Source organism: Sceloporus occidentalis, unplaced genomic scaffold (assembly GCF_023333645.1).
Source record: "Sceloporus occidentalis isolate IW3139 unplaced genomic scaffold, rSceOcc1.0.p SCAF_466, whole genome shotgun sequence".
NCBI classification, from domain to species: domain Eukaryota; kingdom Metazoa; phylum Chordata; class Lepidosauria; order Squamata; family Phrynosomatidae; genus Sceloporus; species Sceloporus occidentalis.
Window position 1 is genome coordinate 1 of NW_028317446.1, and position 18,277 is coordinate 18,277.

The 18,277-nt window shown below is 43.2% G+C and overlaps 1 protein-coding gene across 1 annotated transcript; it reads right to left on the minus strand.

Moving 5' to 3' along the window:
- Positions 1 to 330: 330 nt before the first annotated feature.
- Positions 331 to 8,542, minus strand: LOC149271732 (TATA box-binding protein-like 2; the record flags this gene model as incomplete). Its single annotated transcript, XM_089507165.1, has 6 exons — positions 8,492 to 8,542; positions 2,363 to 2,766; positions 1,905 to 1,992; positions 1,711 to 1,802; positions 684 to 851; positions 331 to 425 (listed from the first exon to the last, which is right to left on the minus strand). Coding segments are annotated over exons 1-6 (898 nt in total), but the record flags the coding sequence as incomplete, so codon positions are not given.
- Between the last annotated feature and the right edge of the window lie 9,735 nt (positions 8,543 to 18,277).

Consider the following 18,277-nt stretch of genomic DNA (forward strand, 5'->3'; position numbering starts at 1 on the left):
ATATATAACCACCACAAGTAGCACATCCAATACCACAAGTGTCTTTAAAAGTTTGGTACGGCAGAACCAGGTCCTTAAAGACCATTTTTTGGTGGGAAGGGTGGGCTGTGCATCCGTACATCCCAGTGTATTTGTTTGGAATCTACAATTAAATTTCAGGCATTTCACGCATATCAAAATATATTAATTTATGTCCCTCCTGAAGACAGACAGTTTAAGGAATTGCCTAATAATTTCCTTGGTAGCCATAGTTTATATATAGTTCACAGTCCATATATAAATATATATCTACATGTCCTCTAATTAACATCAGAGATAAATGCACTTTACCGGTCAATACGACTTTTCCAGAGACAAATATAAGTAGCACGATCCTTGGTTTCACCATCCTATATATGAGGCCTGGGAACAGTTCTGGTTCATAACTGTTTGAAGAGAGAGGACAGTGTGAAGTGCCACTATAGTGCTATACATTTTCAGACAACCCAAAAGCATTAATGTACATTGCCCCATGCAGTCTCAAATAGTAGATGTTTACACTTTCAAAACTCCAAACGCAGCATTAGAAACAATTTGTGCCAAAAATTTGCCTCATTCGTATTGTTTCAAAGGGCCCCTTTAATCTTTCACCTAAACAGAAAAGCAATTCTTTTCGATTATTATTCAAGGGAAATAACATTCACCTGCTAAACTGCTGATGAGTTAATACCAGGCCCTCAAGCCTGATTGGGAACCTCACATCACAGCTCCCTACCATATTCTGGATTTTGAAGTCAAGGAATTTTGCTGGGAAGCCAAGTTTCTGTACGACCCGTGCATATTTTCTTGCTGCCAGCCGTGACTGTTCTTCACTAAAGTATAGTCATAAAAGCAATATATAGAGAGATAGTATGAATACACAGTGTATGGGATTATAAGCACTTTGGACAAGGTTGCCCCTGTCAATGTAAGTATAGCTTTATGAAAAGGTTATTACCATCATTCCCTCAGCAGACTGTCTAATACTCTAAATTTAAAAAAAAAAACTGGATGGCTCAGAATCCTCCAGCACTTTAAACACAAGGTTTAGGTGGCTCGTTTTCTTCCAGACAGAGACATCTCTGGGGACATATGAAATCAGGATCATCCAGGGCAAGTCAAGCCTTACAAACCATACCAGTCAAAACGACATCATTAGGGACATTTCCTCCCCGGATATTCATATTTTTCTAGAAGTTCAATGTTTGAGTGTGTATTTTAGAATGCGTGTGAACATGACTGTGTATTAGCATGAATATGCATGTGTGTGTGTTTGAAGGTGTGTGTCAATGTACGTATGTTTGTAGAATAAGTGTGTGTTAATCTGAGTGTGTAAAATGTGCACCAGTGTGTATGTTACAGGGAGGGGACAAGGGGTCATTTGCCTTTGCCTGACCGCTAGGCCAAAAGGTGCCAGCCCTCCCCTGGGCCTCAAATGCCCCTCTCCATAAGTATGATGTGATCGGGGCAGCAAAGCCTCTACATATGCCTAGCATCACCATTGCCTCGCTCCTATCTGGAGCTGAAAAGGGAGTAGTCCTGTTTAGGCTACAAAGTTCTCAAGTATGAGTGTTCTGCACCATAAAGGACACAATATGGTGGCAGAGTATGTGGTGGAAGCATCCATGATGATGATGATGTGAAGCAGCGGTGCATCAGTGGCTACATGTTTATCCAAAACTAACTACTTACCTTTTTGCCCCTGTGCACACCATCTTTCCGGAGCTGAAAATGAGCGCGGTTGTTCTCGGTTCTCTGATTCTCATTATTACTGCAGCAAACCGCTATAGAAAGTGTGAAATACAGTTCACCATCATCATTTAAATGTCACACGGTTATGTGTGTGTCAAGTTAAAAATAATAAAGCATATACCAAGAAATCTCACCTTTGGATTATATTCTGCATTTCTAGCATGCAATGCAATTTTCTTCAAATCGAGCTTACAAGCCAAATTTACAGTAGACACAATATTTCTAAAAGGAAGAACATTAAAAAAAATGGACAGGCTGAGTAGACCTTTACTGTATACCCCACCCAGGGTGGCTGATGACGGGCAAAAAGTGGTCTAAACAAATTGTTTAAGATTTGGCCTATATAATAGGTTTTGTAGGCAGGGTATAGCACTGCTGGTATTATATCTACATCACTAAGATTTCCACAGATAAAATATTATATAATAAAATATTAAATAAAAGGACACCATTTGAGCATGATGCTATATTCAGGTGATCCTCAGTCCCATTTTGCCATTCACAAGTTTTTTTAATTTTATTTAGAAATGGTCAATTTAGTCATTGCCATAAGAAGGCAATATCTTGGACAACTTCTGATATAGATACTCACTGCAACTGAGGGACTATGCCAGAGATTTCCGCTACTGGGGTCACTGGTGTCATTGGAGTCATAGGTGTGATTGGCATTGGACACAAACCGGAGGCATCTTGAGAATTGTCTCTGCATTCTGATGGGGTGCAAGGCTGAGATAGACCAGATTCGTTTAGGCAAATTCCACTGTCTGCCTCTCTAGACTGAGTTGGGTATTGCTGCCCATGTATCTCACTCCTGTCTTCAGTGTCTTGATTGAGGTCATCAGGCAGAAAGCTGAGGTCTACAGATGAAAAGTCTGTGGAAAGCTCTTTAGACTGGTCAAGAGGACACGTATAGGACGTTCCATGCATAGGCGGCACATTTAGATCATTATATGCCGTCAAAGGGGTGTATATATTAGGTGTGGACGAAAGGACATCCTAAAAATTAAAAAAGCAGTTAAAAAAAAGAAAAACTAAAATATATTGACATGTGTAAGACAAATGAACACATCACATTGGCTTTACTGCGGGGCACATGTATAAACTGCACATCACAAAGCTATAACATAATAATTAAGATTCTGTATCAGCCAATACTTTGTCAACAGAAATGCAATGGCAGGAGAGGCAGAGGGGCCCCAAAGAACACTGTTCTGCTAAATCAGACGTACTTCGCCTGGAGTGTCTGTGCCACGAGAAACACTGCCTCCATTCACTAGGACGCCACCTGGGTAGGGAGCTTTGTCTTTTGAATTATGAGCCAATTCATTGTTCTACTGTCTATAATCCTCATTGCTTACTAACATGTGGTAATACCAAACATGTCTTACAACATTCATATACAATAATGCTAACCCTATGGTTTCTGGTAGCAGAACATCACACTAGCCTGGCACCCTTGGCGGCTTATACAGCAGGGCCAAGGACATCTTAGAATGTCCACACGATGTAAGTTTGCATCACAATTCTGCACACAGAAAGTTTATAGCGCACAAAAAAGGTATGTATTGCTCATATTTGTATTGTCTAATCAGGTTTTGGCAAATCAATCTATTACTAAAGGGGGGATCTACTGTCGCTGATGGCCTCACTAAGGAAGAATAGTACTGTGTAAGAACTTTCTAATGTAATCTTAATTTTGGGTATTTGTTTTCTTTAAATTAACACTTTCCCATAGTTTTAACTGTATTCTCCATATACTTGGAGGACATAGGTGTAAACTTCGCATAAGGGATGCTGGAGAGAGCGACAGTGAATAATCAATGCGCACAATAATGCATACATAATGTATTATTGATTCATGGTCTATCCTCTAGGTGGCACAAAGCAGGGAGGGAAAGCGTTGTGTGTACAGTTTGTACAATAGTTGTTCACTAGAGGGCAATTGAGATGCTGTGTGTGTAATTTTTACTTATGTTTTAAAAAAGGAGCATTTTTGCCTGCACCATGTTTTGAATAGCATATGGGTCAGCATATAAATGCACAGCATTCCTATAGTACTAAGGTGGAAAATGGTCCATAAAGCAATTGGTTCATTAAAGCAAGAGTTTGCAGAAGAGTTGCAGTTTCAGCTCACCAAGATTACAATGCATTATGAAGGACAGACCCCCACGAGCTTCTCCTGCAAAAGGTGCTTGTTGGCCCTGTATAATGCCTATTTAAGTCAGTTACATTTCTTAAAATTTAATAGACCTGTGCATTTAATTTGTAGGAATCTACCAAAATGGGGAGGGACCCCCAACGAAACAAACAAAAACAAAGCAAAGCGCTCAGAATTTATCTATATTTCATTTTTTTTTCCCGCTCACCCTCATTCATACTCTCGTTCTCTTTCACATGTGGACATGGCCTTCCACAGTCGAAGCCTGATATGCTTTGCATACTAAGTTCAACATAATAAACACAGTAAACTGGCATAGTCCACAGTGATATTAAACACTAAAAACAAGCCCACTCATAGGAGTCTCTACAGATGGGAAAGGGAGGGCAGTTGCCCCCCACCAGGCTATTCTTTTTCCCCCTTCCCCAGGTGTTCTAATGCAGGGCAAAAGGGACAGCTGCCCTGGGCCCGTCATTCCTGGGGGCCATAGCAGCTGCTCCTTGAGCCTGCAACAACCACGGTTGTGGGGGTCTCAACTACAGCTGGGCCCTCCAACCCCTGTGATCACTTCCACACAGGCCTTCATCTTACCTCTGTGTTGCTCACACGCTGCCTGAGCTATGTCTTTTATACCGCCCAATGGAAGCAGGAACCCAGCAGAGTCACGTTACATGACTCTGCTGCGTTCCTACTTCCCATGGGCGGTGAAAGAGACGTTGCTTACACAGTGCATGGGCAGCACAGAAAATAAAAGGGAATGCGGGAGGGGGTATGCGTAAATAAGATATGGATGTGTAGGTGGGGGGCAAAGATGGCACAGTTTGGCTGTTTTGGGGAAAAGATGGCAAGTCCTATACGTCCAATCTGGGTGCCAGGGCTGGCCTTTGGGGTGTGCGACCTGTGATTTTCATCTGCATTTTAGGGTTTTCATGCATTATTTATTTGATCTATACCTTCCTGTAATGCTATGTTTCATTTATTTATTTAACCTATACCAGCAAATACAGGGTTTGTATGTCTTATTCTGCTGATCTATACCCACAATGCTGTGTTTCTGTGTGTTTGTTTGATCTATACTGGAACTACATGAGGGAGGAAAAGAGGTGTAGCACAGTTGTGAACAGAGCCAGTTTTAGGTGTTCAAGCAACCTGTGCGTGCCACCCCCGTAGGTGGAGGGTACAAAGTGTCTCTGGTAATGATGGGGGTGGCACGCACATGGTCTCTGTTCACGACTCACACGTCCATTTTCGGGTCACTTGCCAGACCCGCACCATTTGTTTGCTATGGGATCATAGCATGTGTGGCATGAGGACATCTAATGCATAATCACATTAGGGTCAGAAGGAGGGAGGACTGCATTTACTGCGACAGTCTGCTTCTAATCTGTAGAGTCAATGCGACAGGTACTTTTGTTGTTTGTGGGGTTCTTTTGGTGTTGGGTCAAAGTTTTGACTGTGCCCCCCTATATATTGTTCTTGGGTCGCCACTGAATCCACTTAAAAACAGAATTGCATGAGTTGTTTTTTTTTTAATTATACAGTCAGTGTAGCGCATCAGCGATGATTTGTTCTGATCTGTGTTTTCATCACAAGCTGTATGAACATCCATGAACCAAGAAGTCTTCTTTTCCTGGACGTTATGAGAGTCATGCTATTTACAGTATATCAGGCCCGGAACGCACCGCACTGCACCAAACAGTGCACCAAATCTCCAGTGATTTAAACCGTATGAAAGAATTAGACAGCATTATAGCGCTTGAAACTTTAAGATCACACAATGCAGCAGACAGAACTCCCATAAAAGGGTGGAGCCTCTGGACACACCCTTTCCCCCAAGTGGAGGAATGGGGTAGATGATGTGCCCTGAGGCTCCGCCCTTATGCCCGAAGTTCACTGGGAGACCAGAATAATAAAGAAAGAAGTGTTTCTGCATCTCTGTTTCTCCAGGCTTCTGGCTTCTCTTTGGACTTCTGCAAAAGGCTGGAGCCACAAGGGAACAGCCTCTCCCCTTTTTCTGGAAGTTCACCTGGAGGCCGCGTCCGGTTGCCCACAGAGTACAGGACGAAGAAAGAAGTCTTTTAAAGTAGCGAAGGAAGGCAGAAGAAAGAAGATGTCAGAGAAGAAGGGGAGCCGTGCAGCAAGGAGACAGGGACATGGAAGTGGTCAGCCAAGATGATAGGGAGACATACAGAGTGTGAGGGCGAATGACAACAAATTTCATTTCTGAATGTACAAAGCCCTTCAATTTTCGTCCAAACCGGAAAGGCAGGAAACAAAAAATGGGTCCACCTGTCATGGTGTCATACCCTCACGAAGGAAGAATACTTATTGAAGCACTCCAATACTCTGAGAATGGTCCTCAAAAAAATAAATATTAATGTGTCATTAAAAAAATCCCAACAGGCATAGGTTTTATGTTTTATTTTGGAAGTTACATGTCCGAAATGTTCAAATTTTATTTTGTGAGGCCCGTGTCTCATTTGGGACTGTTTAGCAGCCCACCAGCTTAAAATACCCCCACAAAAGTATATATTGGAGAGAAGACAAGCCGGGATACTTCACTAGGAGCATTTGGACACTTACGCAACCATTTGGTCTCCCATCTCTGGCAAAGGGAGCCATAGCATTAATATAGGGTTAAATGGTAATACACTATACCAAGGGTGTCCAACATGCGGCCCGCGTGAGATCGGCAGCCAGGATCACAAGAGCCCTGCTGCTTACTTGTGGGAGGTCTTATTGTCCTGCACAGAGGAAGAGGGAGGCCACGCCCCCTGCTGAAGTCTGTGAGCGGCATCGGGAGCTGTAGTGCAGGTAAGGGGGTGGGTGTTTGAATGAGTATGCCTGATTGAGGGAATGAATTTGTGTGTGTATGTGTGTGATAGCATGGATGTGTAAGTGCTGGAATCTAGGCATGATGGGACTGTGATTGCTGTTAGCAATCACACTCCTATCATTCCAAGTCAGCCAATACCTGCTGAAACCTGGCTAGCTGCCCCCTTGTGTATTGATGCTGCCAGCAGTATGGGGTCTGCACATCACTTACAGCCACCCTGTACCAGCATGTCCTGGCTGACTTGGGATGATAGGAGTGTGATTGCTAACAGCTAACAGCAATCTGCTAACAGCAGTCACAGTCCCATCATGCCTAGGTTCTAGCATTTACTGGTTGCCTGGGTATAAAAAGAGTGTTTGCTGTTAGCAATCACACTCCTATCATGCGAGGTCAGCCAGTACATGCTGAAACCTGGCTAGCTGCCCCCCTTGTGTATTGATGCTGCCAGCAGTATGGGGTCTGCACTTACAGCCACCATGTACTGGCTGACTTGGGATGGTAGGAGTGTGATTGCTAACAGCAGTCACAGTCCCATCATGCCTAGGTTCTAGCATTTACTGGTTGCCTGGTATAAAAAGATTGTGTTTGCTGTTAGCAATCACACTCCTATCATGCCAAGTCATATTGTTGATTTTTTTTTTGTCTAATTGTGGTGTTACTTCTAACAAGTGTGGTTAACGCACTAAAATTGGACAAAAAAATACAATAACCATTTATTTATATATGATTGTTGACGGCAATCACACTCCTATCATGCCCAGCCAACCAGGTTGTGTGTCGTTTACTTTATTTTAATATTTTTGCATATTTTATTAAAGGCTATCTTTTCTCACAGTGAAAAATGAGTGCGGCCCTCGCACGTATACAATTCTGATGAAGTGGCCCACTGCAGAAAAAACTTGGACACCTCTGCACTATACAAATACAGTTTAGATAAAACAAAGTATGCCAGCCATTTGCTTTTCTTGTGCACCCGCTTTTGTGGGTGCCACAACTCCCATCAGGATTTATTGATTTTATTTGCAGATTTGTATGTGACGGGAGAGTGGCTGGCTGTGGCATAATGCAGGTTTTTTTTTTTTGGTTTTTTTTATGTGCCAGCCAGCTGATCTATTGTTAGTTGGCACTTTTATTTTTTATTTTATTCCTTTCGCTATCAGTCACAGGCAGCGATGTTACCAGCAGGGTTTTTAATATAAACCAAGTATAACATAATTCTGTAACATTTAGGAGAATTGAGAAATTGGCCAGGGATATAATGCCATCGTTTTTATGGCATTATATAAAGTTTATCACATATAAGCAGCTTTTAGGGGACACTTAAAAAAAACAAAAAAAACAAAATCCAGGTGGCTTGTTTGATCACCTACGGGCTCTTTAATTACAATAAAATGGTATTTATGCATCACTGCCAACTACTGAAGAAAAATGTACGGTATTTAATAAAACACCTTCCTTAAATTTGGAAGCACATGATGTACATATACGTGTGTATGAGATACCGGTGTATCGTCTGACATCTATATTCATCTATATTCCAGCACTAACTTGCACCAGGATTTACACAAATCTTTTTACCCTGATTTAGAAAACAAGCCAGAGTAACCAGAACTAACCAGGGCCCCTGACCCATGCACCTAGCACCCCTTTGCTCTATACATACACGCTTCATGTGCCCTCAGTTACAGGAGGGTATAGGGGACCCTGCAATATAAACATGAGGTTACCTCAACTTCACATTGATCTAAGTATCTCTCCAGAGGGGATTCACCATCCATGTTGGGTGTTTTCCAAACTCCAGTAGAAGTTTCTGGCACTGAGTTAATTACCCACAATACATCACTTTAGCCAAGAAATCACAGAGCCAAGGCTTGCTGCCCCCTTTCCACCATTAACTCCTGATTCCAGACACATGATGTTACCCCATAGCTCCAAATGGTCAAAGAGGGATAACTATGTTTTAGGGCTAGGGGCGGGGCTTTGTACAATTATATTTATGTAGCCAGTAAGGCCGTTAGAAGAAGAATTAATTTTATTCACACAATTTAATTTATAAACACATTTCCTGCTATTTGTAAACACATTGTTGTAACTTTTAGGGCTGTGGAATCGTGGGATACACTCACACCCAACAAACATTTTTAGACGATAGAAATGATGGGCATTGGGGGGGGGGTTGAGTTTCCGTTTAGGGACATTTGGGAGGCATGCTGCTCTAAAATCACATATGCAGTCTCCTAAAAGTTACAAGATTTCATGATCGATCCGTCATGGACATGTTTCTCTTAAATGGCCCTGTTTATGGTTGAAATATGAACAGTCTCCCCATAAATGATGCTTGAAAATGTAATTTGTGCAAAATGTTACTTTTTCTTCATATGTTCAATCTTCAAAACTGATGAAAACATACATATTGTTAATCATAAAAGTAAAGCCGCTGCATGTTGCCTCTAGGCAGCGACATCACATCCGCAGGTGTCCAAAATACAAAGTAACTCTGAGGTCAACAGAATCTTCCAGCTGATACATAGTTGATCAAAGTAACATGTTTTAATTAGAAATTTAACATAATCAAGCAATCCCAGAGTAAACTTACTGAGCGACAACACTTTACAAATAATGTCGAATTTGCTTTAATTTAGGCACAAATGCTATAATACCAACATTATTTTCAAAAATACAGAAAAATCCTGTTTCTCACTTTGTTTTCTTAATAACCTCTTTAAGCATCGTGGAGCTCCCGTGCAAACATTTAACTGGTGTTTTATATGGAAAACTGCAATAAATTTAACCCTCTGATGGCTTTCAGATGGTTTTTTCTCTTTGATTACAATTCACTTCTACGCCAAAGCTAATCAGGAAGCATATCTATGTAAACTGTGCCAAATGGCAGAATTATTACGTGATACCCAGACTCCATCCTAAACTTAGGATATCTCTGCTCAAGAAAATTAATCCAAACAATTAGCCAATCATTGCCACACCTGTGTCCAAGTAATGGCATAGATGGTACATTGTGTTGTTGGCAATGAAAGCCCTGACACTTTAAAGCGAGACTCCAACCTCTAAAAGAAGACTCGTCTGGTCATGCGCAGAAAGCGCCTTCATTGATTCTATTGATCAGTGGCACAAAACAGGACAAAAAAGTCCTTTTTCCTCAAAGTAACTGATTTTATTTTTACGGGTTGAAGAAAGGACTCTTGATAAAGGGGTAAAATGTGTGTATTATACCTGAGATTTTATGGTACAAACAGTACAGATTAGCACTATATTAAATAATTATACACAATGTGTGTCATCCACAATGATTGCTGTCTATAATTGGTGATCATCTTCAGCGCTTTCTGGAATGCTTTAAATTTGGCTTCCCAGCAATGCCATACAGACATGGATCACAAGGGGTGCAGACGACGGGGGGCTCCTCATAATCTCCTGTTCCTGGTGGTCTAGTAGGTAAGGTGGGCACCCGCACACATCTCCTGTTGTATGATGGGCCTCCTGCTTATAGATGCCATAGGATCCTGGCACTTGCACCCACAGGGATAATTCCGTGAAGGCAATAGTGTAGATCTTCCTGCTCCCTTCTAGGGCACCTGGGGCAGATCGACCCTAGACTACCTGCCATGCATGAGAATATAGTTCTACAAGTTGTAACTTGGTTCCTTGCTATTACGTTCCTGCTTGGGTTTTATTAATTTGTTTCGAGTGCCAGTTTATTCTGTCTGCATAAACCCACAGCAAAAAATGCTACGGCTGTACAGCTTCATCTTTGGCTTGTGCCAAAAGAAAGAGGGAGAACAGGTAGGAAATAATGTTTGAGGGGCAGGAGCATAAAAAGACCAGTGGGGAGAAACCATGAAAGGCAGAAAGGGCATAGAGGGGGTAAGAAAATAGAGTGGGGAGGAGGGCTTGGAGATGCCCTCCTTGGCTTCTTAACCTAATGGTAAATACGGTCAGTTCTAAGCATGCTAAAGTATGGACTACTAGTCCCGGTAGGATAATCCATATGGCCCTTTATATGGCCTAATGGTTCTCTAATGTCAAACTAAAGAAAAAATATGTAGGCAAATGAGAAACCCCTCTGGTTAAATACAGCAAGTTATTTCATGCTGGAATGCTCTAATTTCCAGGTGTGAATCGTGAGAGGCTAATGAAAGAACTGATTTCATAAAAAAAAAAAAGCTAATTAATGGGTTTTCAATCCCCATGTAATTAAAAAGTTCATATTAACATACTTGTTCAAACCATACACATTATGCAGTTATAAGACTGCTAGAAACTGGGAAGGGGTAAGATTCCCGCTGACTCCATTTCTACCACCAGTATAAATCCATGAATGTTTTTATAAAAAGTGTATACAGCAAAGGGGAACTCACACCATTTTTATCACTAGTATCAGATTAAAATTTTGTTTCTAGTCTTAAGGACATTATTAGCCGTTAGTATGTGTATTCTGTTATCTCAGACGAGTCCACTAGACAAACACCCTGACTCCTTATCATAATGTCCGTGGTAAACAATAGAACGACTCAGTCTTAATCGCATAGCTTAACACTCTGACTAATGAACGTCAATGTAGGAACAGACTTTGCCAGAAAGAGTCAGCTCAGTGTGGTGGTTGAGCAGAGAAAGTCACCCAAAATATCACATGATTGACAACAATGGCTGCCTCCATGTCTGCAGTCAGAGTAAGTTTATTGGAACAAGATGAGCTAAAACCAGGTTTTTGTCAATGTCGACCTACATTACTGTATTATAATTTCCAGGAGGAAAATATTTTTTCCATGGGACTTTCCTGTAGTTCCTTTAATATTATTTTCTATCCAGTATTTTTGGGGACATTGAATGGGTATTATTGAATGCTGTATACTGTGGTCTTTGCTGTCGGCTGCTCTCTCTATGAATGAAGCTTTCTGATCTGCTGTCCTCTGCGTCACTCAGCACTCTCATATTAGGATATGACTCCTCAGGCCACCTGTTGTTGGATATTCCTGCAGTGTTAGTCTTTACGCATGTTATTCATATCTCCGTCTTTACTCATTGGGAGCCAAATAGTGTGTTCACGTACATGGTAGGATAAAGACCAGTTTAGACGCAGCGTTATTTTTAATGTCTTTACTGCATTTATTGCTAAAGTATGACCTCCCCAGTTGCTGCTCATATGACCTCCCCAGTTCCTGCTCATATGATGTAGTTCTCCTGTTGATGTCAATGGGAGCCACGCTACAATCAAAAGTAAACGGAGGAACCACTTGCATGCTAGCTGAACACAGCATAAGCGCTATTGGCTGCTGCTGCTCTAATTGCTTTGAAATGGAGCTCCATCAACTTCAAGAGTAGTTCTACCGTGTGTACTTAAGTACATTTCCTGCTTGCAGGTCTTTTTTTCCAGTAAATATCTTGATTTGTCTAGTGAGTGGCAGGGGGAATATGGCAAAAATCCAATTTCTGACTCCAATAGCTATATGGGCAGAGGCGCAGATGGCGGCAGAGGCGCAGATGTCTGGCTCACTCAATACTATATTGTAAGTAACAAAGGGACCATGGAGGGAAGAGCTGATTTGGGAACCAAATGCTCCACCTCCCGCAGCAGCAATGCTATAAAGGCTTTAAGCTAATAAGCCACAGACACATGTAAAAAAATACCTGGGTTCTTCCTGCACTTCTGTCATCTTCTCTTGTGAATCTCTGGTGTGCAGACCATCTGCCTGTTTTCAGTTCTTTTAAGAACAAAAGATGCGCAATTCACTACCTACAAGGTTTGTCCAATAGATACTATAACATATAGGATGGATGATGTTTAGTAAAGAAGACAATACAGGGAAATGATTGTATTTAATTTTAATTAGTTAAAATTTGTTGATGAGATATCAGATTTTGGATTCAAGAAGGAACATTTCCCCTTTTTTGAGGCACGGACGGAAATGGCTTCAAAGTGTGTGGTGGGGATTCACCTGCTTCTGGATCAACACGAGAGCTGAACTTGCTGGACTTGGGTCTTTTTCACAACCTAAATTACTGTTACTATGTTGTAGGAGCTATATATTAGTATATAACAGAGTTCTACAGCCCAGTGGCACAGTGACGTGTTTATAAACAGAATTGTATAATAAGAATATATTATTCTTCTAAATACTCTGATCAACTAAAATAAATAGTTCCCAATGGGTCAGAGTCATAAAAAAAAACAGATAAAAAGTTTCTGTAAAGCCCTGCCCCAGCTAGATTGGAAGTATTGTAAGATATATATGATGCTTCAGTGCAGGTAATGGAGCTATGTGTACATTCTTTCTTTCTATAACACAATATGCTTTGGGATTGGTAACACTTTGATGGGGGATTTGGTGCCATCACCACCATTGGTCTCTAGGAGCTGCCTTCACACACAGAGCGTTTTTTTTGTAACAGGAGTCGGCAGGACGCGTCTGGCCATCTTATTTTAGGCCATCGCTCGGTATTGCATAATTGGCAAGGCCCTTCCTAAAAGCAGCTCAGACGTTAACCCTGGAACGATCCTGCTCAATAGCAGCACTGCATACCTAAAAGTCCCAATGTAGCTGAGGGTCAATCCTGACGGTGAGATATATTCCGTTAGGGACAGTCGGCATGTACCTAGGGAAAGTGGCCTACCACCGACTAGATTGTAAGCTCGCAAGAGCAGGGCCATCTTCTGCTTTTGTATCAGTTTATTATTTTGTATGACGTTAAATTATTCCACCGATTGTTACAGCGCTACGGAATATGCTGGCGCTACGGAATATGCTGGCGCCATATAGATACATGTAATGTAATGTGGCCTATTCGGGCCTAGGCTGATAGCTCTGTAATGCCTCTGCTTACTCACTGATCTCTCCAAATGGCCAATTGTGCTGGCAGAGCCCTCCATATTTTCCTTCCTTGCCACACTTCCTTTATTAGTGAGTTACTGTAAACGTGTTTGTGTGTATTGTAGATGTATCATTGATTTGTGAAGGCAAAGATGGCACAAGCAGGGTGTTTATGGGACAAAGGTGGTACAGGTAGCGTGTTTATGGGACAAAGGTGGCACAGGACGGGCTGTTTGGGGTCAAAGATGTCGTACGCTGGGCTTTTTGGAGACAAAGTTGACTCGTGCTGGGCTGTTTGGGGACAAAGATGGCATGTCCTATGTGTGTGATTTGGGTGCTGGTCAGGTTCTATGTGGGCAGTGTGGACGCCAAGGCTGGCCTTTGGGGTGTGCAACCTGTGAGCTATGCCTGTAATTTAGGGTTTTTTATCTATACCTTTTAATGCTTAGTTTTTCCTGTGAATTCCAGTTAATCTATACCTGCAAAGCTGGGTTTTTATGTTATTCTGTTGATCTATACCTGCTATGCTATGTTTCCATACATTATTTATGTATACCTGTAAATAAAAGGTTTGTATGTCTTATTCAGTTGATCAATACCGCAGTGCCGTTTCTATGTGTTGTTTATTTGATCTATACCTTCAGTGCTGAGTTAACATGTGATTTGCAGTTGATCTATACCTGCAATGCTGGGTTTGTGTGTTTTGTTGATCTATACTTGCAATGCTATGTTTCCATACGTTATTTATGTATACCTGCAAATATAGGGTTTTTATGTCTTATTAATTTGATCTATACATGCACGTGCTGTTTACATGTGTTCATTTGATCTATACCTGAACTACAGTGAGTAAGTAAAAGAGCAGTATGGCTTAGTGAATGAGGAGACAAAGGGACTCTGGGGATGATTACGGGGGAGAGGACCTCTCAATGTCATGGTAGGGTCAGAAAGACTCTCACAGTCTTCGCCTAGTCTATGGTCAATGTGTCAGATATTTTCTGGTGTGGTAGCGGAGGGAGTGATTGCATGCTAGAGGGTGTGAAGCGGGGCCCAAAGAAATGCTTTCCTGGGGTCCAATATTTTCAATATAAAATATATATTTTACACTTTACTGTGTTTTTACTATTTTTTTCTAATTATTATTAATTTTATTTTTAAATTTATTTTTACTAATCACACTGTGATTAGAAAGCTGGGCTCCATTGACTTGCATGGTTGAATGCAGTAGCTGTATTCAACCTGCAAGTGGAGCCAGAGTTCTCTAGAGGGTCTGGAGACCGTCTAGCGAACTTTTGCATCTTTATTGTTTTTTTTCCCGGGCCACGGCCATCTTGCGGATGGTGAAGACTGCGTGCAGCTGCGGCTGTTACAGCTCTCCGGAGCGGTCACAGTCCATCCTAGGGTAAGTGTTTGGTGTCGCTGGATGCCTCCTGATCGAGGCATTCCAGCGACACCATTTAAGTTTAGGAGGTGATCGTTGATCACCTCCTAAACGCTTTTAAAACTGGCGTCCGCCGCCAAACATTGTATGGCTGATGTTGACGCCCCGGGGAGGGGCCAGACATGGCTTCTGGTGCCGATACTGGCGTTGCTGAATGCCTCGAGGTCGATTTTTGGCACGTCATTTGTCGTTAACGCCATGTTTTTCCGTGACGTGCCCGGACCGGCAATTGTCATCAAGGGGATATATAAAAAAGTTTTACATATAAACATGTAAACTATTTTTTTTCATATTAAATAAAAATATTAAATAAAAACTGTGGTTGAGAAAAATGCATTTTTTGTTTTTATTTCCTTTCAGTTGCCAACCTGACCCCCAGTTATGCACATCTGCTCCCCAGATATGCCTTATACCCCCCCTATATGCCACTCCGCTTCCCTGATATGCCACTCTGCTCCCCTCATATGCCTTATACCCCCTATATGCCACTCTGCCCCCTGATATGCCTTATCCCCGCTACATGTGCCTCACCGACTTGCCGATGCATCCATTGACTTGACCCCGCACTCCAGACTCCCTGGTGTCAAGTGGGGCAGCCGGTAAACGTCTGTGTGATGCGTGCAGACAACCTCCTCTGCTACCAGGGACTTCCAAGACTGAGCACCATAAGGTCACGTCACGCCGGTGCTCCGCGACAGAAGCCCTGGAGGAAGTATCGGGTAGCAGCAGAGGTTGTCTGCGCGCTGACAACCTCCGCTGCTGTCGGCTGGTACCAGCGCCGTGGCTTTTATGATGGAGCAGCGGAAGGACATGTGACGCCGGTGCTCCGTCATAGAAGCCCGGGCAGAAGTGCCGCTAGCAGGGGAGGTTGTCTGCGTGCAACGTGCAGACGTTCACCGGCTGCCAGAGAGAAGGATCCAGGTCCCCTGCAGCACTCTGCGGGATCTGGATCTTAGTCTTGTAGTCAGACCTCTATTTGAGGTCTGATTATAAGACAGCCTTGAATATAAGACGAGGGGTATTTTTCAAAGCATTTGCTCTGGAAAAACGTCTTCTAATCGAGCAAATATATTGTGTGTGTGTGTATATATATATATATATATATATATAGTGCATATGTAGCGATTTATAATTGCCCACCCCTCTACTTGCCGCCTGTCACCATTTGCCGCCGCTAAATATGAAAGCCGGAGACGCCACTGCTTCGTAGATGTAACCCCTACCCGGTGCGGTAATGCCGGCTGGCGCTGCCTGGGTTAAGGGGGCCGGCTGGCATAGGTTAAGGGGGCAGGGTGTGCGGCCACGTCGCGGACGTGCATCTTGCCTCGGCCAGCCCCTCCCTTCCTCCTCCTCCTCCTCCTCCTCTCCCTGCCCTCCTCCTCCACCCGGCCAGAGATCTGAATGAGAGCAGGGGACCGGCCGCATCTCCAGCACGCACAGGGCCGAGGGGGAGTGTAAGCAGCGCCGGCAGGAGGTGAGCGACAGGCTGTGGGACGGGAGTGGTGGCCTCGTTGGAGGGGAACGTTGCTGTCCCTGTACATCCTTACGGGCTGCGACACGGCCAGTGCACTGCGTCCCGGGGCTGCTGCCTGTACCGGGGACGGAAGGTGGGGATCCCGGGGGGAGGGGAGCCTGGCACACATCCACCTCCGGACAATGCGAGGACGCCCTGGAATAGATTCCTAGCCGGGCCTTCCGAACCAAGCCATGGGAACATAACCGAGCCCACCCCCTGACCGTGAGAAGGAACCCATCGAAGGCCTACCCATCCCTGGGAATAGGCATCCCGGAGCCACCCCTGCTGGGGCTACAGAGCTCTGCCTATTCCCTGACTTACCTCGGCTGGGCTGCTGTTATCTGTACCTGGCACCGGATCTCTCCACCGGGGCTGCTCCTTCAGTCCCTTTAATAGGCCTTGCCCTGTCTGGCACCTCTATAGGGCCCTGCCCTTCTCTGCCTGGTACTTAGTCTGTGCCTGTCCCCCGCCTGGCACCAAACTTGTGCCCATAGTGGCTCTAAGGCCGTTCCCCATAGCTGGGTTCTGCCATGGCTATGTTTGGGGAAAAGCCTTCCTGCCGTGACTTTATACTGTATATATCAGGCTGAGAATCCGGTCAGTACAGTCCGTGCAGCCCACTAATCAGTGACTTCCAGCGCTCTTCTCTTCAGATGCTCCACAATTTGTCTATTCCTCCGTTAGGACAGTATTAATGACTATAGTTATTTCTAGAATAAGGCAAATTATGCAAAAATCTATAATTATTGCTTCATTTCATTGCGGTTTTTTTTCCTCCTATCTTCTATAGACAATAATTTAAAACGGGTCAAATACTGATAAACCCTTAAAGAACGTAATGTTAAGCGGAGTATATATTGCATTCCTGTCGGTACCCGATGTGTTAAATAATGTTGTGCCACATGGAGCTCCTGACTCGGGTTCGCTTTATCTCCCGAATGTCTCTGCTCCACATTGGGATCCTGTCTCGCATGGCAGCGTTTTGTTGTATGGGCCGCGAGATGATTATTTCATAATCGGCGTTGTTCCTCTTGGTTTTTCACAGCAGTTTCCTGTCTTTGAAGAAATCCTATTTTCTTTGGCTGCGTTCCCGGTATGGGCCACATTGCGCTACCTGTCAAAAATGTGCATTTTAATTTATTTTAATTTTATTTTGACATAAACATTTTTATTGCTCTTTGGGTTATTAGTGTCTGAGTTTTATGAGCTACCTTAACAGGAGAGTCTGCCAGGAAATTGCGTCACGTGTTCATGCCGTTTAATCTCGCCTCTCCCCAATAATCAGAAATTTCAGGTAAATAAAACATTCTAGTGACGGGTGCCTGACAATGCTCAGTATCTTTACTCTGAGGTCTATTAACCAAAAAATAAGTGACTATGAATTCTGTAGGACTAGTCCCATTGCGTTTCTCCTACAGGAAGGGCCAAGGTAGCCCTGTACAATGGATAGTTACCTATGCATTATGCAGTGCTAACTCAGTCTTTGTTCAAGAGAAGCTCATTGGGCTTCATGTATGATAATGGATAGTGGAACCAGGTGACACTTTCTGTTTTTGCTTTATCGGTCGGTGGTTGTGAAGTGCCTCATCTGGATCATCCAGGTTGGGAGAAGAGATAAGAGACAGGGCCGGTATGGGCTACCGGAGGATGTTGAGTAATGACGAGAGGGTCTCTGATTAAGTTCTCGTCTTATACCCCCTGCAGCATGGACACTATTGAGGTAGTAAAC